This window comes from Solanum stenotomum, chromosome 2 (genome assembly GCF_019186545.1).
Source record: "Solanum stenotomum isolate F172 chromosome 2, ASM1918654v1, whole genome shotgun sequence".
Classification (NCBI taxonomy): Eukaryota; Viridiplantae; Streptophyta; class Magnoliopsida; order Solanales; family Solanaceae; genus Solanum; species Solanum stenotomum.
The window spans coordinates 63,652,803-63,677,936 of NC_064283.1; the positions used below are offsets into that span (position 1 = coordinate 63,652,803).

The window sequence follows — 25,134 nt, forward strand, 5'->3', positions numbered from 1 at the left end:
AAGTTGGAAGAGAGTTTTGGAAAATGTTTTCCTTAAGTTTTGAAGGGAAGTCATTTTCCTTAAATTTGAGGAAAATGAGTTGATTTGAAAAACATTTTCCAAAACATTTAACCCAACCAAACATGAGAAAATTGGAAAACATTTTCCGGAAAATGTTTTCCTTCATACCAAACACACCCTAAGTTCCTAGCAAGTATATTCAAGGATGAAACAACTAAACAATCATCTTTGAGGATTTGGGAAATACAAGAATTGTGTAGGGAGGAGTTAGGACTACAAGTGGGTAGAACAATTTGTTACAAAGCAAATATGATGATTCTTAGAGAAAACATGGGTGATTGGAATATGAAATTTGCAAGGTTATGTGATTATGCTAAAGTCATAAAACAAACTAATCCTGATAGTTCTGTTTGGGTAAAGATGGATAGAGAAACTGTACCAAGAAAGAATTTGTTTGTGTACTTCTATGTATGCTTGGATGCATTGAAGAAAGGGTGGAAGGAAGGATGTAGAAGAATAATAGGATTTGATGGATGTTTCTTAAAGGGTGCTTGTAAGGGTGAACTTCTTGTAGCAGTTGGAAGAAATGGAAACAATCAGATGTTTCCTATAGCCTAGGCAATTGTGGACAAAGAGACTAAACATAGCTGGAGTTTCTTTATCAACTACTTGAAAGAGGACCTGCAGTTGGGTACTGGATAGGGTCTTACTGTAATGTCAGATATGCAGAAGGTAATTGTCTATTACTTTGATAATTGTAGATATATAGAAATGTATTTTCTTTCTTGAATTGTATTGAATTGTATTTTATTGTAGGGTCTTCAAGCAGCTGTTGGTGAACTGCTACCAAATGCTGAAGTTAGAATGTGTGCTAGACACATTTGTCTAATTGGAGTAAAAGATGGAAGGGAGAGGAAAGGAGAAAACAATTCTGGAGATATTCCAAGGCAACTTTTGAAGTGCAGTACAATGAGGAGCTTTACAAAATGAGCAGATTTGGTAATGAAATTAATGATGATTTATTGCATTATCCACAAGTGTCATGGGTTAGAGCATTCTTTCAAAAGCATTTCAAATGTGATGCAGTTGAAAATAACATGTGTGAAACCTTTAGCTCATGGATCTTATCATGTAGACACAAATCTATAATAACCACGTTGGAGGAAATTAGGAGAAAACTAATGACTAGAACTGTGGATATGATTAAGTTTGCTGACACATGGATATGTGATATTGCACCTATGGCTAGACTTATGTTGGAGGAGAATAAGGAAAAGTCTAGGGCATGCAAGGTGCTTTGGAATGCTGATGTTGGGTTTGAGATTGGAGAAGGGCAGTATAGGCATACAATCAACTTGACTAATAAAGTTTGTAGCTGTAGAACTTGGAAATTGAGAGGCATTCCATGCCAACATGCTATTTCTGCTTTGTACCACATAGAACATGAACTTGAACCACTTATGGAGCATTGGTATAGGAAGGATACCTTCTTAAAGGCTTATAGTCATTTCATCCAACCAATTCCAAATATGAAGATGTGGCCTGAAACTAACAATCCAAGGATTGAGCCTCTTGAACCTAAGCAAATGCCTGGTAGACCTCTAAGAAATAGAAGAAAGAGTAAAGATGAACCAAGAAAAAAGTATGAAAAGATGTCCAAACAAGGGGTGAAAATTACTTGTTCCAAGTGTAAACAACAAGGCCATAACAAGAAATATTGCAAGGTAAAATAGTTTATTATTTGTTTGTGCCTTTTTTAAATTCTTGTTGAATGTAATGAACAATTTTTATGTTTGATATTTAGGTTGGTGTCCATACTTCACAACCAGCTAGCCACAATTCACAATTTATTGCTGGTCAAAGTTCACAAGGAAGTTGCCATCTTGAACCAACAAGCTCCTTCCAACCTGGACCAACAAGATTCAACCAACCTGCTTCAACAACATCAAACAGTCATGCTTCTTCAATAACAGTTTGTGGTGATACCAGTAGAGTTAAGAGGGCAAAGGAAACTGCAAAAACAAGCCAACCACCACCATTTGTGGATATAAGTATTCCTGTTACAAGAGGAATAACCAAGTCAACTACCTCCAAAGACAAGACAAACTGCTGGACAAAAAAAAGGAAGAGTTACAACTGGAGAAGATTCTACAAGAAGGGGACCAAAGAGGCCAACTAATGGTGGATCAAGTAATGTTGGATTTGGCATCTACACAAGTGCGAGTGGAACCCAAATACTAAACATAAGTTTGTCATAAACTGTCTCTGAAATGAATGCAAGTTTATATATTAATTTTGGTTTTTTCTTCAAAAAACAGCTTGGGACTTCAAGTCAAAGGATTCTACCAACAAGTTCAAGTTATAAGGATGCAAGTTTAACGGGTATAGACCTTGGCTTTAAGCCTAGAGGCTTGAGATGGAAAAACAAGGATGCTATCACCACTTCCCAATTGCAGCAAATGGCAAACAAAAAGAAGAAGTAACACCAACTTAGACTAGGTTGATTTTGGGCCCTTATTTTGCTGTCTAATGTTTTTGGAGTATGCTAGCTCTATTTTGGTACCAGTAAACACTTTTGTGAAGGTTGTATGTAGCTTTTGATTATGCTAGCTTTATTTTGGGGCCTTATTTTGGTACACTTTTTTGAAGGTTGTAGCCTTGAATGATATGTAGCATAATGCTAACTTTGAGCTCATTATGGAGCATGCAATATAATTGTCTATGTTTTGTGTAATTTGGGTGTTACATTGTGACGAATATGACCAATTGTGTAATTTGGCTATTTGCTTTTGGTGTTACATTGTGAGAACGAATTTGAGATTTGTATCTAGCCAAAAAACCAATTTTACTGCAACAACAACATAGAATTTCATTGAATCTAAAATGCACATTTACATCGAAAATTTACAGGAACAACAACATCAAAATACTACTAGATCAAACACCAAATACTACTAGACCGAACACCTCAAGAACACTAACAATTAGGCTTTAATTTCCATATTCCAAACATCAGCAACCCAGTAGCAACGACACCAACAATAAATATATTTCTTGCTCGCTTTAATTTTTCATCAAAAGCATTGACTTTCTTCAACAATCCCCATATTATCCTGTTTGCTTGTGGAGGGTGTCGATCTTCATACCAAAGAAAATAGTCACAACCACCCATTTTCTATAAAAACCAATAAAAAAGAATTAGACGCCAACAATTAATCATCTAATTGACTTAAAAAAAAAAGAGAAACAAAGAATTTTACCTTTGAAATTCTTCAAGTTAAAAATCTACGCCCTGGATTTAATTGGGTCCATGAAGTCTATAATGGTGCTTCATTACCACACCTACAATATCGACCTTCATCCACAGATGCCATGGAAGAATTGGAGAAGCTCGACATGAAAGTATTAAGGGCCAAGAATTAAAGAAAGGTTGAAGAAGAGAGAAATTGGAAAAGAAGAGAGAAATAGGGGTCTTAGTTAGGGTACAATTGGAGAAAAAATAATATAAATAGATGATGTGGAGTAATATTACCGTTGGGGATGCCACATCAGACGAAATTTTGATGTTTACGCGCCCTGAATCAGTGAAAATCACGCGACACTCCAGCTGTGCAAAAAGTGTTAAAGTGACACATGGGAACCCTACGTTAGGTGTTTAAAATGAAAATCCTTCAGTTGAGGTGTCTAAGTGAAAGATCGTGCCAAGTTTAGGGGGCCACCGATGGGTTATGCCTTATTTTTTTGACTTTTTAGTTTCAACGACTAATTTAAATTTATTATTTTGATGGTCAAATTTATTTATCTTTCACTAATTTTCTTGTAAAATTTATTATAGAAGTCCCATTTTTTAATTTTATTTTTACAAATACAAAAACTAAATTATAATAGTCAATATTGCTGAAAAAAGTTAGTTTAATTTTTTTCTTTACACTAAAGAATGAAAGAAAAAAAATAAATAAGAAACTCGAATAATGATAATCAAAGAAGCCAAAAAATAATTTTTGTATGAAAAAGATTAAAATATACCTTGAACTTTGTTAGAAGAATCATATATATACCCCTACATAATTTTTTTGAAAATTTAAATAAAAAAATAAATCTAAAACTAATTTTTTCACTTCCGTTAGAAGAAAGATATATGTGAGCTCCTTTTGTAACGGTAAATGTATATGTACGTCATTTATATAACGGTAAATGGTACATATGAATCACTTTTATAATGAAACGTATATCAACTTTAAGATATAATAATTTATTTATATAAAAAAAGAACAGATTTGGAGGAACAAATGGTCCACTTCCCCAAATAATACAAATACCAATACAAAGCAAAAGTCGCACCAATACACGCTTGGGCTTTGGTAGATTTTTTCTACCATCTCACATTTTTTCTTCCCCTTCAGCCCAATGTCGCCGGCGACTTTCTGACCTGCTCGATAACCTCCGTCTCTCTCCCCGTTCGGTGCGTTTTTGTTGAATTTTCGAATTTCATTTTTTTTTTCTATACAATCAAAGGCTGATTCATGTGCATTTTGTGTGTTTACAGCAACAGATTTCTAGGGTTTTGGATTGTTGATTCAAATTTTTATTATCGGAACAAGACGATGGCAGCTCCACCAGCTAGGGCTCGAGCAGATTATGATTATCTCATCAAGCTTCTCCTCATTGGCGATAGCGGTTAGTTTGCTTTTTTGTTTCGTTTTTGATTTGTTCCTTTTCTTATCACAAGTTAATCGAATCCATTTTCAGAAAAATAAGATTTTAGAAAAGAAGAAAAACACAATGGAGCTTAGGAATTGGGGAAAAATTGGATCTTTATGTGAAATTGGTGAGATTTGGTTAAGATGTTAGGATGGGCTTCGGGTAATATGTGGTACAGCACATTTCTTCCCTTATGTCCAAGCCTTAGTGGGCGGAGTTGCCCCGTACTTGTGTTGGTGGAAGGTAGCAAGTACACTTGATGGTTTAAGATGTTATTTGACATGTCACAATAGAAAGGGATATGTTTTTTGAGAATGATATCTATACAAATGAAAATGGAAGAGAATATTAAAGTTATGGTTGATTTGATGGACCAAACATTATATATAAATTCAAAGCTTTTAGTTGTTTAATCTAATTTGAAATTTTGAAAGTTGTATGGAAAAATGGATTGTGTCACATATTTTAAAATTAAAATAGCACTATGTGCCATAGTGCTGCTCCAATTCAACATTTTTTTCTGATCAAGTGCTAGTCCAATTTGACATTCCTTATGGTTATCCTATGTTCCATTGCATTTTTAAGTTAAGCTCATGCTAAATAGTTCTAGTCTTTGCTTGTGATTGAGGGATGGTGTACTGACAAATGCATTTTCAGCAATCTCAGTTCATATGTCTCCATTTTCCTTGTGAAGCCTCTTAACCGCAAGTGTCCAGAGATGTGTACTGATTAGTTCATCATTCTTAGCTTACTTTTTCTTCTTTCTATGATTAATTTTGTTGTGTTCTCAAAGAAAATTGAATATGGGTTGGGATGGCGTTCTGTGAATGTCAGTTCAAAAAGTTTTTTTGGTATTTTCTAACTTTTGAAATTAAAATTTCAAAACTGTGTCTCGTCTCAAGGATGACACGACTTATTATTTCTGAAAATTTATTGGAGGAGGAGGAACATGGGAGATATTTCAAATTTAGAAGTCTTAGTGAAACAACAAGGGTGCTGCATCTAATTCTGAGTTGACCACCAGCTTCCTTACCTTTCTCCTTTACCTTTTTGTTTTTCTGGGAAAAAATTTGGCGGGGATATGAGAATCAGTCAGATTTATAGTGATATTACATCTATAAATTTACACTCCCCACCTCAGTATCTTTGGACGTTTGTTCTTTCACCATACTTCATGGATCACTTTGATAATATGATAAATGGATGTCTCACATCCATGTTTGGTAAGCTTGACCATCTTCTACCAAAATGCTTGATTTGTTCATTCATTCAACTAAGTGCATACTGCATAGAACACCCTTTTCACTCCAGCCCTCATATATGGACAATATAAGAGATAAAAAGGTACTTATAGGATTCTTCCTAGGCCGAACTTGGTCAAATACCACAACCTCTCCCTCTTTATTCCTCATCTTTAACTGAATCTAGAACATACAAATGAAAGGTTGAACTTTTAGAGAGTTGCTGAAACATAAACGTTCCTACTTCAAATAGTTGTGAAATTAATTGAAAGTACAATTTCAGTATGTTGTTACTATTTTCAGAAAGTGACTAGAGTACTATTAGTTACAGGTTGAACTTTAGGTACTTATCATTGTTAGGCAAGAGCTTCCATGAACAGGCTTCTAGAAAGGATTTCTAGTTAAGATACAAAATTTGAATATGAAGGTTAAGGCCACAACCTTTTTAAAAAAACTGATTTTAGTAGTAATACAGTTGAAAACCTGAAGTATATTAACGAGAGGAGCGAGGATGGTTATTTTGTCCGTATTATAGAAGGAAATTGGGTATAAATATGGTCAAACTCTCATTCTAAGCACATGAGACTCATTGTTGAATTGGTAGGAAAATGTGATAGTTTCACTTCATTTCTAGACTCTTAAGTAGGTTGCTTATTTATTTATCACCAAAGAATAGAGGATATTTTCCATGTATAACATCTATTACCAGTTCCTTACGGCTTACACTTAATGATGGTTATATTTATAGGTGTGGGAAAGAGTTGTTTGCTTCTGAGATTCTCAGACGGTTCCTTCACAACAAGTTTCATCACAACTATTGGGTTTGTATCCTTGACTGTCTCTCTCTTCTGGAGCTGCTACTTAGATTGTGTTTCAGACACCGAAGTACATCTTTTCGAATTATTGGATTACTATTTCAGCAGTTAGTTCTTTTTCCTTTGGCAAGACTATCGTTTTAGTCAAATGATGCAGAAATTTGAGGTGTAACTCTGATAATTGAAGAAGTTTTCAAGAAACTGTGAAAAAGTTATACGCCAATGATCTTTGAATTGTAGCAGGAAAAGATTGTGCTGGAAAAAAAGTAGAAAAAATGTGCTCTCTTGTGCAGGATGATAGATGAACTGTCTAGTTTGGGATCATCATTCTTGAAAACTCTAGTAAATTTAAACCTCATTGCACTGATTACTGCCTCGTCTCAACCTTTTTCCCGGCTTTTATTTTCCTCCTTCTCCTTCATATTTACCGGATTGCTCTGCTTTTACAGAATTGATTTTAAGATAAGAACAATTGAACTTGATGGCAAGCGGATTAAGTTACAAATTTGGGATACAGCTGGTCAGGAGCGTTTCCGCACTATCACAACAGGTATATCCAAACCCAGTGAGTCAAGTGTTGTTGGATTGAAATTTTTTCCTGTCCTAGCCTTTTGCAAGGGTGAAAAGAAACAAAGATAACTAGTTCTGGATCTGCAGATGTCCTAGGATGTTAGCTCCTTGCAACGGTGAAATGAAACAAAGACTTTTTTTGTTGTGTAACTTGTGTTCTAAATAAAAAGAGTTTGGAGCGGCTACATGTAATGGCCACATTGATTTGAAGCTTGTCAATGGTTAATGGTTCCTTTTATCAGGGGGATTGAATAACTTGTATATGCACATACTTCTATTTTTCAAAATGTACTTTACCATATAATTGGGAAGTTTCTCGACGATGGGGATTTAATTGATGCCCTTGGGCTACAAAGGCCTGCACCTGTGCAAGCTACTCTCAGCACTTTGAAGTCTTTGGAATAAAATTTCTAGGGGATTGAATTAAAAGGTCTCTTCAAATGTGAAATTTTCTTTCATTTTCCATTTGTCTCTCAATCAAGTTTGAATTTGGTTGTTCGCAGCGTATTATCGAGGAGCAATGGGGATTCTGCTGGTGTATGATGTCACGGATGAGTCTTCTTTCAATAGTAAATGCTCTCACTAGCTTGCTTCAATGCTCTTTTTTTTGTAACTTTGATTTTTTTCTCATTCATTTTTTTGCTACCTGCTTATATATGTAGTTCTATCCTTTAGCGTGATTTTTGGCTTTTCTTTTGCTGAGAGATGTGATAATTTTGTTTCCCATTTCGAGCTTTAGCTGGTTTTATGGTCTTAAGTTGCAGTTGCATGACCACCTTTTAAAAATTGCTGTTTGATAACCAGATTCAGCATTTGCGAGAGCAGATTTAATATAATTGTTTAATGTTTAACTGAACCATTCAGACATCAGGAACTGGATTCGCAACATAGAGCAGCATGCTTCTGATAATGTCAACAAGATTTTGGTTGGGAACAAGGCTGATATGGATGAAAGCAAAAGGGTAGGTTATTATATTTATCAAAATTGTTACCATTGGAATTTCTTGTCCTCACTTCTTTGATCAATTACTTCTTTTCTGACTCACAAGAGTTTCCATTAGATGTTATTGATATTATTATTCCTTTTTCCTATCTAGGCTGTGCCAACTTCCAAAGGTCAAGCTCTTGCTGATGAATATGGCATTAAGTTCTTTGAAACAGTAAGTCCAATTCTTTCTGATGTAGAAATTGAAAGTTTTTTCGGATGGAGTAAAGTTCGGGTCACTGATAAATGACAATATCTACTGCAGAGTGCAAAGACAAACCTGAATGTGGAAGAAGTTTTCTTTTCAATTGGTAAGGATATCAAGCAAAGGCTTTCAGAATCTGATTCCAAGACTGAGGTACACAGATATTTCCTCCGCTTTTCATTATTCTTTTGTTTCAATGAACTGGAGTTATTAGGACGTGTCTAATTTTGATCACTTCGTCTTGTATATGAATAATGTTCTCTCTGTTCGTGCAGCCTCAGACAATCAGGATCAACCAATCCGATCAAGCAGGAACTGCCGGTCAAGGTGCCCAGAAGTCGTCTTGCTGTGGTTCGTGAACCGAGTTGGCTACTGTTTTCTTGATTGCACTTGGATGTACAAATTGGTGGAGATGAAAAACTGATCCTTGTGAACTTCATTACCATTTATCTGCCATTGTATGGCAAGTTTGGTGTGTCAAAGGCTTTTTCTACTTTATATTTGGAATATATTTGTCATATACAGCTTAATAGCGTTTGTTTGGTTATTGTTCTTTGTTATCTATGTCCTCTTAGGATTTCATCTCCTTTTTCTTTTAAACATGAACCTGTTAGCTTTTGCTTTGATGTAGAAGGTGAAAGAAAAATATAATGCTTGAATTCTAGACTAATAATAGCTACGCTTTAGTCCCGAACAAGTTGTTTTGCCTATGTGAATTGTTACTCATACTTTATTTAAGCTCAACTCATATTATCATCGCACCTAGTGTGTGATGACGGCAGCTAGCATTAGCTTGTGACCTTGCTCACATTGCTAGTCTCAAATCTAGATAAAAAGAGGAGAGTTGCAATAAGTTGACAACCATTAGTGTAAAACTTGTCGATTCATAATAAATTGAGACCAATACGTTGCTGTCTAAGGTGATCGGGTCTTTTTACTCTTAATAATAAGATGTTCCAACTTTTAGTTTTGAGAACGAAAAGATTCTATTAAAGAACATTTCTTACTTTAATAGACCTTGTACAATATAACTTGAATTAATCGATCCCCAAAGTGGCACAAAACACCGGATAGAAAAATTAAAATCAAAAGTAATAATAAAAATTAAATTGAAAATAAAATAGGAAAAAACAAATTGAAAGAGATCTATTTTTTTAAAAATTATAATAATAAAAATAAATAAAGAAATAAAGTGTGATGTGCCTTTGACAAGTATTGGTTTCCAGATCACTCTGTGGCTTAACACGCACAGGAAAAGACAATTTACATGGGGCAGTTTATTTTGAAAAAGATGGATATTGTATAAAAAGAAAAATTAAATTGTTTTTGACTAAGCAAAATAAATTTATAATAATATATAATAAAAAATAATAATCAAACCATAATAAATAAACACCAACACATTACATAAGTCTTCGGTCCCTACCTTTTAACTTAGTGCAAGTAAAAAATTATTCGTATCGAGTATTTATATTTTTAATGAGTTAGAGTCTATCAAAAATAGTGGTTTTGACCAAAAAATTAAATTTGCATACGCTTTATCTTTTGTTGGACTACACAAAATATATTTTATTCATAATAATTAATATTTAAAAAAATTATAATATTTTTTTCTTTTTAACTGTCCAAAAATTATATTTAATTAGGTGAAATATAATATTATAAATTAGGAGAGGTGAATAATTTTGCAGGGAATAATGGTGACTGGTGAGGTTCGAGAAGAGATGAGAAAAGTATTGTTAAAATATCAAGTGCTGATTGCTCAACTTTGAACGTGGCTTCGTCCACTCTCTAGAAAGTCATTATATTCGCTCCGCTCAACCCATAAAACTTCTCAACTCTTCAAGGTATTTTTCTCTTTCCATTCATCAATTTCAATGCTGCTCGTAATTTTCTACAATTCAGTTTAAGCTTTGTTCGATTTCAATTTTATGATTTACTGTTAAATCTGCTTTTTTCAATTTTATTTTTTTGCATTCTTATTTTGGATATTAGAGTTTTAGATCATTTTCGATGCTGTAAATTATGATTCAGTGTAAGCTCTGTTCTATTTGAATTATTTGATTGTGAAGTTTTACTGGAAAATTTGCTTTTTCCAGTAAGTTTTTTTGTATTTTTTTGGAGATTAGAGTTTTAGATCATTTTCAATGTTGCTGGTAAGTTTTTTTAAAAAATAATTATGATTCAGTGTAAGCTCTGTTCGATTTGAATTTTTTGAATTCGAAATTATACTGTAGAATTTGCTTTATCCAGTTAGTTTTGGTCTTCTTTTGGAGATTAGAGTTTTAGATCCTGTATCGTTTGCGTAGCTGTTGAAGGAGGACTGCTGGATCGTTATTTTTTCTGCTTTTATAGGACTGGTGTTTAAAACTTCATCTTATCGCATTCTTATGCTACATAGATTTTCTATGTTCTCATGTATTTTCATTTTCCGGTGATTATTTTAAATGCTGCTTGTAATTTTTTACAAGTCAGTGTAAGCTTTGTTCGAATTGAATGATGAGATTTTGAAATTTTGCTGAAAATCTGCTTTTTCCAGTTGGTTTTTGTCTTTACTGTAAAATCTGTTTTTTTTTTCCAGTTAGGTTTGGTCGTTTGTAGAGATTAGGATTTTCGATCCTTCAGCATTTAAATTGCCTTTGCAGGAAGACTGCTGGGTGGTAAAATTTTGCTTTTATAGGAGTAGTGCTTTAAACTTCTAACTTACCGCATCTAACGTTGCATAGATTTACTATATTCTCTTGTATTTTTGTTTTCAGTTGATTTTTTTCAATGCTGCTCTTAATTTCTTACAGTTCCGTGTAAGCTCCATTCTATTTGAATTATAAGATTTTGAAATTTTACTGTAAAATCTGCTTTTCCGGGTTAGATTTGGTAGTGTTTGGAGATTAGGATTTTCGATCCTTCAGCATTTGAATTGCTTGTGCAGGAAAACTGCTGGATCGTAAAATTTGCTTTTATAGCTGTGGTGCTTAAAACTTTAAATGGTGAAGGGATTTGTTTTCTACTAAAGCTAAACTATCAATCAATTGACTGTCTGAATCCTCTACAAAATTTTCTTTTTTGATAGCCGCGGTTCTTGCATGCACCTTGACTACTTCCATGGTACTTGCTACCTCCCACTAGTACCTGCTCTATCCATAAAGGCTTAGACACATGCGAAGAAATCACCTAGTGTTTTTGCCTCTTCTAAGATTTGAACCTGAGATCTTATACTTATCAATCCAACTCTAAGCCAAACCCTTGGGTGTTGAATCCTGTATAATTATTGTCTTTCATTTGGGCACATTTCATGCTGATCCGTAAAGCTAAACTTTTCAAATAATTCAACCGAGGATACCTCAATCCCAAACTAGTTGGATTGAATGCATGAATCCTCGGTTATCATTTTTCTCTATTCTGGCTTATTTCATTCTCTAAATGCCCAAAGCTGAACTATTTTATCAATCAACCACACCTCAATACTAGACTAGTTGGGGTTGACTGTATGAATCTTCAATAACAATTTTGGGCTATGAGGGCCCATTTATCCTAATACGGCAAACTAGACTGTGGAGGTTACGTACATTCTAGAAATTGATTTTGAATGTTGATTAGTATCTGTCTGTTTGCTGCTGTTCCATTTGAATTATTGATTATTTTATTTCCTGTTATTCTTACTAGGTTATTTCTCAAGGTATAATGATTGTGTGTTGAAGTTTTGGTCGTTGAAGGTTTATTGATACTTTTGAAGACTTTTAAATTCGATTTGAGGGATTGATTTACAGCAATGGCATGGTTTAGAGCTGGGTCTAGTGTGGCAAAGCTTGCCATTAGAAGGGCTGTGTCTCAGGGTGGTTCTTATGTGCCAAGAACTCGCATTATTCCATCACAAAGTAGATATTTTCATACCACAGTTGTCAGGCCAAAAGCGCAAGCTGCACCAGTCCCGAGGCCTGTACCACTTTCTAAGTTGACTGATAGCTTCTTAGATGGCACTAGCAGTGTCTACCTTGAAGAGCTTCAGCGTGCTTGGGAGCAAGATCCAAGTAGTGTAGATGAATCTTGGGACAACTTTTTCAGGAATTTTACTGGCCTAGCTGCCACATCACCTGGGATTTCTGGCCAAACAATTCAAGAAAGCATGAATCTTCTGTTGCTTGTGAGAGCTTATCAGGTTAATGGTCATTTAAAAGCCAAATTGGACCCATTGGATTTGGAGGAGAGGGATATCCCCGATGTTTTGGATCCAGTATCATATGGGTTCACTGAAGCTGATCTGGACCGAGAGTTCTTCCTTGGTGTTTGGAGGATGGCTGGTTTCTTGTCTGAGAATCGCCCCGTGCAAACCTTGAGGGCGATTTTGACAAGGCTTGAGCAGGCTTATTGTGGCAGCATTGGTTTTGAGTACATGCACATTTCTGATCATGATAAATGTAATTGGTTGAGAGAACGAATTGAAACTCCTACACCGAGGGAGTACAACCGCGAACGACGTGAAGTTATTCTTGACCGGTTGATGTGGAGTACTCAGTTTGAGAACTTCTTAGCCACCAAGTGGGTGGCAGCCAAGAGATTTGGGCTTGAAGGTTGTGAGACTTTGATTCCTGGCATGAAGGAGATGTTTGACAGATCAGCAGATCTGGGAGTTGAGAGCATAGTAATTGGGATGCCACATAGAGGTAGATTAAATGTTTTAGGTAATGTTGTTCGAAAGCCACTAAGGCAAATTTTTAGTGAGTTCACCGGTGGTACAAAACCTGCGGATGGAGCTGGTTATGTGGGAACTGGTGATGTCAAGTATCACTTGGGAACTTCTTATGATCGCCCTACTAGGGGTGGTAAGAGAATTCATCTATCATTAGTTGCAAATCCAAGTCACTTGGAAGCTGTGGACCCAGTTGTTATTGGAAAAACTAGAGCAAAGCAATATTATTCTAATGATGTGGATAGAACAAAGAATATGGGTATTTTGCTCCATGGTGATGGTAGCTTTGCTGGACAAGGTGTTGTTTATGAGACATTGCATTTAAGTGCTCTTCCAAATTACACAACTGGTGGAACCATTCACATTGTAGTGAATAATCAAGTGGCCTTTACGACTGATCCAAAGGCTGGAAGATCTTCTCAATACTGCACTGATGTTGCCAAGGCTTTGAGTGCTCCAATTTTCCATGTCAATGGTGATGATGTCGAGGGAGTTGTTCATGCCTGTGAACTTGCTGCAGAATGGCGCCAGACATTCCACTCAGATGTTGTGGTTGATATTGTCTGTTATCGTCGATTTGGTCACAATGAGATTGATGAACCATCCTTCACCCAGCCCAAGATGTATCAGGTTAGTTTATCTTGAAGTTCCTTGTGCTTTATGCAGAGTAATATTATCTTCCGGTTTTTCGGCTGAAGTTACTCATTTACCTTCCAGTTTTAAGTTATAACTGATGCAATTGAACAGTATAAATATGTTTACCTTCTCTGGGATCCAACTGGGCTTCTTCTGTTCCTTTTGACTGCAGTCATAGCATAATATTTTGTTCTCAATGGTTGTTACAGGTCATCAGAAATCATCCTTCTTCATTGGAGATCTATCAAAACAAACTCCTACAATATGGTCAGGTGACAAAAGATGATGTGGAAAGAATACATAACAAGATCAATACAATCCTTAATGAGGAGTTTGTTGCTAGTAAAGACTATGTCCCTCAAAAAAGAGATTGGCTTTCAGCCTTTTGGTCTGGATTTAAGTCACCTGCACAGCTTTCACGTGTTCGAAACACTGGGTATGGCTATTACTTTTCATCTTTCTGTAACTAGTGTAATTTGAACCTTGAATTATGAGACTCAAATTAAAAACACTGGTTTGCAGTGTCAAACCTGAGATCTTGAAGGATGTCGGGAAAGCAATCACCTCCCTTCCAGACGATTTTAAGCCTCACAGAGCAGTAAAAAGGATTTTTGATGACCGTAAGAAAATGATTGAGACAGGGGAGGGCGTTGACTGGGCAGTGGGAGAAGCTCTTGCTTTTGCAACATTGCTTGTGGAAGGAAATCATGTTAGGTTGAGTGGTCAGGATGTTGAGAGAGGTACTTTCAGTCACAGACATTCTGTTATTCATGATCAGGAGACAGGGGCAAAGTACTGTCCTCTTGATCATGTTATGATGAACCAAAATGAAGAGATGTTCACCGTGAGTAACAGGTATATTCTGATGGTTGTTTGATTCATATCAGTGCTTGCAGTGTTTTATCATCGTTTATGTCAATTTCTATCTGGATATTTGTCTATGAATTCGAATTTTTAGTTTCTATTTGATCCTGCTGATTGTATCTAGTTGTGGTGGGTAGATTGCCTCACTTTGTCTGTTGCGAAAACAGAAGTGCTTTTGGATGCTTATGAGACTATACTGCAACTGATCTTTGATGTCATTGCAATTTTTTTTTTTTTGAAAATGGTAATTGTTTCTATTTCAGTAGAACAGTACAACCTTTACTGAAATCCGTATTTACACAGGGAACTCTAATAATACCGACCTATCCCTATAATGAGTCTAAGACATCAATGATAGAGACGGTATCATTAGAGTAAATTTGATGACACCAAAATGTCATTGCAAATTTTTTATCTGCCTAAGAACTTGATGAACAGTTGTAAGTGTTCAGAATGTTTCAATTCGTGCATTTGTACTGAAGTACTTAACCTTTTGGAAATGACCTAACGATATATGTCTTTACCTTCTGAGCTCCAGTGCGTTGAAGGTTAAAAGTGCAAAAATGCACCAACACCTGTTGCGCCTTAAAGCGATCTAAGATTTAGTGTGAATAGAGGCGGAGATTGAAGACATCTCCTATAAACATGCAAATACAGACAAATATACATGTGGATATATGTTATGCTTGAAACATATATAAATTATCCTGAAATATGAATAATTTATTTTTCATATCAGAAAAGTGTAGAAAATTCATTTATAGAAAAGTAAAGCAATGTCATAGCAGTCTTTTGGATTCCTTCCACTGATTTTATTACTTAACTTTCTCACTCAATGTTTGCATGCTTTATTTCCACCTTTAATTGTTTTCCCATGATAAAGTCACTTAGTAGCTTCTGTAGAATCCTTTAACTGATTATATTTCCAGTCAGGGTCTTTTTTCTTGAGGTTTCCTTGGGACAACTCCTCTACCAGTCTTATTTATAAAGACTACATAAAATCAGAGAGAAGGGATCGAAGCCCAGCTTTTGCTCCCTCTTTCTTATAGAAAAGGCTTCCCTTCCCATTGTTGTAGTGACTTATAGGACTTCCATCAATTCAGTCTATTTGGTTCTTGAGATGGTCGTCACTCCTCCTAGGACTGAAATAATAATCCTTGGCTGATGGGTTCACATTCATCCTGATTATCATCCGATACTGTTAACCAATAGTCGTCCATTTAATGGCATACTCTCAATAGTCAATTCGTTTATTTTCTTCATATTGCACGCTTGAACTATTTGTTATATAAGATTTGAGTAACTACTAACTAATGCGAAGTGCCTATGAATTGATTCATTATTGCAGCCATTAGTGTCAATATATAGGGTGTTAAGGATGTATTTAAGATTGGTCTTCCTTAAGGTAGTTGCATTCATTACCTACTCAAAAAAAGATATCTGCAATCATTTTAGCACAAGATCTTAATAGGATAGAACCGATAGAGCACTGAATCTGCGGGGTCTAGCATATTAGTAGTTCAATTATACCTTTCTCGGCCTTTTGGCAAGATCTGAGTTGAACCTATGTGTATATAATATTACATTGGTATCTAAAAAAGGCCAGCACATAAATTATAAAGTAATTTCAATCGATATTTTGAAAATGAAGCATGTAAGCATATAACATTCAAAAGTAGAACAAGGGAATGCAGAGGATCTAAGAACATAGTGATTAGTAGACTAACAGAACTAAAAATAGAATTGACCGAAAAACTAAACAAATCCTACAAAGCTTCTCATTAGCAAAATTCTGTTTGTACTAGGAATTCCACAAGCTTATTTTTTGTACAACAACCAAAAATAAATAAGTACTAACATGTTAGGATAATTAGATTATTCTTAAATCATTCAATTATACATTTTGAATGCCGACCCTAATTTGTTTAGGACTGAGGCGTAGTTGTTGTTTATGCATTTTATGGTTGTCTCAAATTGCCTGATATAAGGGCTGTAATATATGACTCTTATGTATTGACCTTGTACTTCTGTGCAGTTCTCTTTCAGAGTTTGGTGTTCTTGGATTTGAACTGGGTTATTCCATGGAAAATCCAAATTCTTTGGTTCTTTGGGAAGCCCAATTTGGTGATTTCGCCAACGGGGCTCAAGTAATATTTGACCAGTTCTTGAGCAGTGGAGAGGCCAAGTGGTTGCGCCAGAGTGGGTTGGTTGTGCTTCTACCGCATGGTTATGATGGCCAGGGCCCTGAGCATTCCAGTGCACGTTTGGAACGTTTCCTCCAGGTACTATAGCTAATTTCCATTTCAATAAAGGGAATCACTTCTTATTTAAAGACTTCCTCCTTCCTCTTTGGTTAAGGAGCATTAGCCCAGTCACATGAAATGAATATTATTTGACATGCTAACATTCTCTGAGAAAGAAAAAAGATCAAAATGCAACAGGTCTAGGGCATGTGAATATAATGAAAGCAAGCATTCCGTGATGCATACTAGATAGTAATAAGGTCCAAGTACATATACCACACCAAATTTGATGCATTTTGTATCCTTTAATCCTAGACAGTTTTGAAGAGCATTGTGTTTCGGTCTAACCTTCTTTATGGAATTGTTGCATCTTGCACTGTTTGGTTACGAGATCTTTATCTGTCTTTTGCTAGTGATTAGCTATATGTTACTATGTTATTTAACCATATGATACAATTTCAATTAGCCACATGGTGGAAAATGATGTTTGGGTTCTGTATATCTTCTCCTCCAAAAGCAGGAAAGATCACCATTAATGAACTTGTGTTGCTTTGATAGTTCTAAAATATATTGTTACTTCTGTCCAATGCTTAATGTTACACAATGATTTTTCATTGCAGATGAGTGATGATAACCCCTATGCCATTCCGGACATGGAACCTACATTAAGGAAACAGATTCAGGAATGTAACTGGCAGGTGGTGAATGTGACAACTCCTGCAAATTATTTCCATGTTCTCAGGCGTCAGGTATGTCGGATTGCAAGTTTTTTTAAATTTTTTGAGCTCATACACATTTGTTTTTCTCATGAATTATTGCCACCTTCTCAGATTCACAGAGATTTCCGTAAACCTCTCATTGTAATGTCTCCAAAGAACTTGCTTCGTCACAAGGACTGCAAGTCAAACCTATCTGAGTTTGATGATGTCCAAGGCCACCCTGGTTTTGACAAACAAGGCACCAGGTTTAAGCGCTTAATAAAAGATCAGAACGATCACTCAGATCTTGAAGAGGGTATCCGACGCCTGGTCCTTTGCTCTGGAAAGGTGGGTTAGTTTGTCGTATACTTGTATTTCCTCTTAAGTTTGTCGATGTTCATGTCGGACACATATAGTTGATTCATTTAGCAGGTATAGATGCAGACTGCATGACAGAAGTTAGATGGACAAAGTTTAAAAAAATTTAGTGGTTGACTTGTTTCACTCATTTTTTTTTAATAAAAGACTTTTAATGGATGTCCCTGAAGGGACTGATGTGCTTTTGTTTGTTCACTGTTCATTTGTGCTCACAAGTTGCTAGCATTGAAGTATACTTTCATGACTTCTCCCAGGTCTACTATGAGCTTGATGAGGAGAGAAAGAAAGTTGAAGGGAAAGACGTTGCAATCTGTCGGGTGGAACAACTTTGTCCTTTCCCATATGACCTCGTTCAACGTGAACTGAAGCGATATCCAAGTATGTTCTCTGAAATAGTCTTAAAACATTCAGATTGCTAGTGTAATGTAACCTGTAATACTTAGTGAAGCTTATTTGACATCATTTAATTGTCATGTTACCAGATGCGGAGATTGTTTGGTGCCAAGAAGAGCCAATGAACATGGGTGCATACCAGTACATTGCACCACGTCTTTCTACTGCGATGAAAGCACTGGACAGAGGTAACATAGATGACATAAAATATGTCGGCCGTGCTCCTTCTGCTGCCACAGCTACTGGTTTCTACCAGGTTCACGTGAAAGAACAGACCGAGCTTGTCCAGAAAGCCTTGCAACAGGATCCAATTAGTTCTCCAGTCTGAAGCTGAGGCTCTGTTGTATTCTTTGCACAAAGTACCAAGATTGATGCTGAAATAAATCTTTCAACTCCACACCAGTATTTTGAGGGTGGAAGTTCTGATTCTTTGGGGAACAGGGAAATATTATTTGTCCTCCTTTTTTTAACTTAGACTTGTACAAATAAAATGTCAAAAACAAGTCTCTGTTCCTCCCTTTTTTATTCTTCCAAGAGAATGAAGTTCATGATTGGTTTCAGAAAGTTTGCATACAACCTACCCCCACTAGAACCCTAACTCGTGGAACCATACGGGATATGTTGTTGTCCTTGTTATGTTTTATTTCAGACTTCACTTATGGAATCACACGGGATATGTTGTATTTCACTCCAGTTTATCATTGAAAGAAAAAAAAAAGAATGAATGCTATCCTTGTTCTTCTTTAATTTGTATATCTTTTTTCAATTGCTTGTTAGTATCTCCAAAGCTTGTATAATCTAATGTTTGTCACTACTCATAAAAGATGATATTTTTTTCTCTTTTCCTTTTTGTCAGTTGAAGCATATGATGCGCAACAGTAGTAGTGTAAAAGGGTATGCAGAGGCGGAACTAAGGTTACGAGTTTGGGGGTTATAAATCAATTTTGTTTGGGGGTTTACATGTTAATATACATATATTTATTTACTTTTCTAATACAAATATAAGATTTATGAAAAAGCTAATGGGTTTGTCCAAATCCATGAACCCCATCTAGCTCCGCCTTTGGAAGTTAGTCACCTTTCTCCAATTACAACATGGTGGAAAAAAAGTGATAACTTAGGTGTGTTTGATTTGGGGGTTCCAACACATGTCTTTATTCCATTCCTGTAGCCCCATCCCTACCACCCACATACTCTATCTTTACGTCATGTAATATTCATTTAGATTATACACAAATATTTTTAGAATAATATTTTCTGTATTCTTAACTTTTGGTAAATTCCTTTTTATTGATTTTTGAAATATTAATAACAATACAATAATAGATTAGACTTATAATTTATGATAATTCATAATTTGATAAAAAATCCTATATGATATCTTCCACTATAGAGTACAATATAATGATATATTTACATTGTCCGATCATATAATAGGTAATTGTGCGCTTGAAAAACACGGATATCATACAAGTGTTCAACAAAGCTAAAGAGTTTGAGGAATATGAAACTTATCCGAAATATGTTATCTTATTTGTTTTGTCTTTTTTGAAAGAATCATTAATTTATTAAGCTTTAGTTAGGTGAGGGAATATTCAAGAAAATTTCATAAATAGCAAAGAGATTAAATTTACTTACGTTTTATAGCTACAATTTGATTAGTTACGCTTCATAGCTATAGTTTCGTTTGCCATGAGTATTTTTATTTGTATATTTCGCTTGTCAATATACAACTATGATAAGTATATACAAATTTTGTATTTATACATTTATGATTTTTTCAGAACTCCGTTTGTATGTTTAGCTTGCCATATGAATTTTTCAACTCAATTGGTATATTTCTTTGTCAATATACAAACACGATAATTTACTTTGATTTTTTCATAACTTATACAAATGAAACGTATCAACAAATCGTATACAAATAGTTAGGGTAAGATATACAAAATCTTGATATATACAATTAGGAACCGAATTATACAAATTCTGATTTTATACCATTAGGAACCGAATAGCAAAATTTAAGAAACTGTAACCGCTAATCATAAATATCCGAAACTCTAGCTATAAAGCGTAATGTACTATAAATGTTTACCATTTTGTGTATCCTAAATAGTATCCTCTCGAATTATTAGGGTAACTTTTCGAAGAATTTGCAATCGATAGCTTTAAAAGCACGTGCAATACAATAAGCTCAATTGAGAAAATATTGACGTAAGGATTCAATTTCTAATCTCTCTTATGGAATATCACCTTTTGTATCAACTCAGTTATCCTTATCGTAACTTTTTCTTAATAAGCATTAATTTACATTAATTATGTAATTTTTTATACCATTATTGCATACAACTTTTTACGTTCAAAAGCAATAACTTAGTCACACCACACATGTAAAACCTATGGGGGGAACAAATAGAATTGCATCTCTATTCGCAGCGTCACTTATTAAGGATAAATAAGATAAACTATATTGTCATGAAAGGATGAGGTGTATGCCATTTACACTAAAAAAAATTAATAATTTGGAATTCATCTTTAATTTCTAGCCCTACGTTTTCTATATTTTTTTTGGTTGGATTCGATATTGAAAAGTGCTTTTTTTCTATATCCGTTTTGGGCATGACTAATTTAAATTTACCTCATAAAGTTTTATTTCAAGAGGTAAAACGCTTTCAACAATTTTATATTGAGGGCTTCAGAGATCAAAAATGAAAAAATACTTTCGACTTCACTATAATCTTTGATAAGATATTCCTGCCCATATTACATTGCTTGAACTATATATAAAAGTAAACTTAGAATTTAGTATATTGAGAGTTATTGTAATTTATTATATTTGTATATCATTTTTAAATAGAAGGAATTATTCTAAACAGCCGTCCGTTAATTGCTAATTCATATATAATATATGTATAACTAATATATAATCTATGTATACTAACTAAGAAAAGGAAATAGTGAATCCGATCGACTATTTATTTGTGTAAACATTGCATATGATCAGTGAGCCATTACAAGTGTCCGGTTAGATCTACCAATAATTATACAATGTATTATGTATCCAATCACAAAGAATAGTAGTGAGTGGATTAATTAGTAATTTCTGACCTATATATCAACTTTAAATATTAAATTTATTTGAATAAATAATTAAAATTCTGAATAAACAATTTATCAATCTATTGTCATATTTTATTTTAACTTGTAAATAAATTTCAACTTTGAATATTCTAAGATTGTGATGGTTTTAACTTTTAAGATATTGTTTTTAAGGCGGTATTAGTCTATTATTATTATTATTTTTTTTTTTTATATTTGGTGTTTGGTATTGAAGCCTGATTAAGTTTAAATTGTATGTTGTTAGGCTAATTTTTAGGGCAGTGCTTCCAACATAACTTTTTCCATTTTCATGGTTCAAATTCCAGACTTTTGATTAAGAATATGGAGGAATTTCAATTATCCCATCAACTCACGTTAATATTGCCTATTATACATATGCATATTATTTTTGAGAAAGTACTATTTACACACATACATTTCTTGTTTTCCCAAGCAGCATCGCATGATCGATAGCCCCACTAAAAGGGTAAAAACTTATTCGCATCGATTAGATATTTATATCAAATTATATTAACTTATTAGATTTAAGCGATTTAACGAGCTAAGAATATATATAAACTAATTATGATCGAAAGAAAAAAAATCTGTGCATAAATACACGTTATGCATTTGTTGATTTAGTATAATTCTGTACGACTATATTTTTACCTCTAAAAAATGTCTCCGTCATGACGGAGCTAGACGATGGAAGGGGGTTCGCTTTCAAGAAAAAATTACATTACAAGGTTAATTTTTTTAAGGGATAAGGTACAAATAGCCCTAGACTATAATTAAAATCTCAGAGACACACCTTAACGAAACTAAGGTTCTATTACCCTCATGAACCCATTTTTATGTAATTTTGTACACCTTTTTGACTTACGTGGCATTCAAGTATCTCCCACGCGCATTAACTGCATAGAGTCACGGAATGTGCCACGTAAACCAAAAAGTGTACAAAATTACCAAAAAAAAAAAGAGTTCGAGGGGGTAATAGAACCTTAGTTTGGGTAAGGTGTGTCTCTGAGATTTCGGTCATAGTCTAGATGAGTACTTGTACCTTATTGTTTTAATGTATACTGTTGATATGTTTTGAAATTCTAGATAAAAATTTTGGCTTCGCTACTGATCTTCGATAGATGCTCTAGTGGTGCTTTCACAATGGGATATAGGCATCTGGTTTCAAGAATCCCAGCAAATGTCAAATTGCAGTGAGTGCCTAAGTGAAAGGGATCTGACTAGGAACTCCAAGATGATATGATGACTCAAAATTATTTATGTTGTTTGCCCACAGCTATTATATGCTCAAACTGTTACATTAATTTGTGTGTTATGTTGGATGATGTCTCTCTATTGATGAATATATAAAGTACATAATTTATTTTTTAGTTTCGTATTTGGTGTTCAATATTTATTTTAGGATTCTGAGTGTGTTGAACTTTCAATTATCAAAATTGTTTTTATTTTAAGGACTTGAACACGAGACCTCCTTAAAACATTTGGAGCCCATTTCGAATGCTTCTATGATCTTGGAAGTTTGTACGTTTTTTGGTTTTCACACTGCTAGTTAGAGGCGGATCAAGAATTTAAGTTTTATGAGTTAAATTCTTAAAGTTTTTAGCATTTATCTATTTGTATTTCTAAATTTATGGGTTCATCATACTTATTATTTATTACATGCTTTGCGTGAGTGTATATGAACTCGTTGTCACTACTAGATCTATATCCACTGCTGCATCTAGTGTTTGATATTCGTATTGAGATTCGATTAATTCAAATTTATACCATCTAAGACTCATTAAAAAAAAAAAAACACTTAATTTTTTTTATATTCAAAACTCCAACCCAAAATCTCTCATTAAAATTATAAATTTTTTTTATTTATCCTATCACAAGTCACAACTATAGTAAATTTTCCTCTTTTATCTCATCATAACAAGATAATATCAAAAATTGTACATCCTATGTAAAAGCACTTACCTAACGAACTAATATAAGACAATCCATTATTCTCCCCCTTATCTTTGTGATCATGGTTTACATAGTCAGCTTTTTTTAATATATAAATTAAAAAAAAAAATTCAAAATTTAAAATTTATAAATTCAAATTTAAAATTCTAACATAGTTTGATTTATCAAGTTTAAAATCGATTATTTGTTCTCGCTTAATAAACTCCTTAACGAGTTAATTTTATGTAAGATGGCATAACTTTGTTTACTATAATAGTAAATTTACAAACTTATTTTTTTTCATTAAAATGATTGGACTTTATTCACTGTAATAGTAAAGTTGCAAAAATACTTCACCTGCAACAACGATAAAGTCACTAAATTATTTTTATCAAATTAAAGCAACTTAATTTTACTCAATTTCTTTATATATACGCATATAGAGTTAAAACTTGAAATTCCCTCTAGAAAGTACCAAAAGATCTCTTCAATAAATACTTCAAAATTGCTTAGTAATTATTCACTTTTCTCATGTAAAAAATGCAAGTATACTACAAAAAATCAACATGATGATGACACAATCTTTTTATATCTCCAATAAGTATACATTTTATTTTTATTTTTATAATCTTCTTAAAATTAATAGTATTTAAATTCTAATTTTAGTTTTTATACTATGACTCTCTATTTAATTTGCAATTATTTGAAATGACATTTTTCGTCTCATTTACTTATATTCACAATTTTTCATAATTATTAGTCTTTTCAAAGTTCAATTATGCAATTACGTTAAACTTGTAATATTATTTCATATTTGAGAATTACTCATCATGTTCTAATTTATGACCGTGTTCAAATTTCGATAATTAGCCTTTTTTATTTTCACTGTGAACTCGGACATAAAATTCTTAAATTTCTTGAAATAAAATTTATATGTAAAAATTACTATAAAATTATAACAATTGACAACTCAAAATATAAGAAAAAATCACAATAAAAAACTCATTTTAACTCTTGAGGTTAAAAGGTTCCAAATTCCACATATATTATAATGGAGGACTAATGTACTTCTAAAATGAGTCTAAATATAATATACTTTAATCAAAGGAATCAAATACACATATTTTAATTTAATTTTAATTAATTAATAGAATGTTAAATATGTTAAGTTATACCTTAAAAGGATCAAAATCAAATAAAACATAATTATTTTATTGATGATGCATATGATAAAACCCATAAAGCATTATTCTGATTTGCAGTTTCTAATATTCTAAAGAATTTAATCCAATCTTAGTGTCCACTTAAATGAACATGTTTGCTTAGTGAATGTAATTAATAAAAATATTTTTATGTTTTATTATATATATATATATATATTTTATGTTGAAACTACCACCTGTTTTTTCTTTCCCCATTGTTTTTCAGTAACAAAAAAAAAGTTTTTGTTTTCTAATTTAGTGTCACATTTGCATGCACAAGTGAAAAGTGCCAATTGATCTTGTAAAAGCAAGAATCTTAACATTCTAAATTGTAATAGGTATTATTAGACGTATGAATTTATGTGATACACTTTTTTAAATCAATTAAAAAAGTATTGCTTTTTTTTTTTTGAAAATTATGTAATAATTTTGGCTATTCTATTCTTATTCATAATTAATGACATGAC

The 25,134-nt window shown here is 33.6% G+C and overlaps 2 protein-coding genes across 5 annotated transcripts; both read left to right on the forward strand.

The window, feature by feature from the left end:
* The first annotated feature begins 4,293 nt into the window (after window positions 1-4,293).
* Window positions 4,294-9,108, forward strand: LOC125854637 (ras-related protein RABE1c-like). 2 transcript variants are annotated; one of them, XM_049534224.1, is made up of 9 exons: window positions 4,294-4,462; window positions 4,547-4,677; window positions 6,691-6,763; window positions 7,207-7,307; window positions 7,831-7,896; window positions 8,192-8,289; window positions 8,425-8,487; window positions 8,578-8,670; window positions 8,793-9,108. In XM_049534224.1, exons 2-9 carry the CDS (start codon window positions 4,605-4,607, stop codon window positions 8,874-8,876), a joined length of 651 nt encoding a protein of 216 aa, XP_049390181.1. In that variant the 5' UTR covers window positions 4,294-4,462; window positions 4,547-4,604; the 3' UTR covers window positions 8,877-9,108. The 2 variants fall into 2 exon arrangements, with proteins under 2 accessions (XP_049390181.1, XP_049390182.1); XM_049534225.1 differs by having other exon boundaries at window positions 4,297-4,462; window positions 4,553-4,677.
* Window positions 9,109-10,222: 1,114 nt separating this feature from the next.
* LOC125854626 (uncharacterized) lies at window positions 10,223-18,980 on the forward strand. Of its 3 annotated transcripts, none has more exons than XM_049534210.1 (9): window positions 10,223-10,364; window positions 12,181-13,834; window positions 14,050-14,276; window positions 14,363-14,695; window positions 16,740-16,986; window positions 17,568-17,696; window positions 17,778-17,993; window positions 18,278-18,401; window positions 18,506-18,980. In XM_049534210.1, exons 2-9 carry the CDS (start codon window positions 12,287-12,289, stop codon window positions 18,742-18,744), a joined length of 3,063 nt encoding a protein of 1,020 aa, XP_049390167.1. In that variant the 5' UTR covers window positions 10,223-10,364; window positions 12,181-12,286; the 3' UTR covers window positions 18,745-18,980. The 3 variants fall into 3 exon arrangements, with proteins under 3 accessions (XP_049390167.1, XP_049390169.1, XP_049390168.1); XM_049534212.1 differs by lacking the exon at window positions 10,223-10,364 and adding an exon at window positions 10,857-10,877; XM_049534211.1 differs by lacking the exon at window positions 10,223-10,364 and adding an exon at window positions 11,449-11,622.
* Window positions 18,981-25,134: the final 6,154 nt, after the last annotated feature.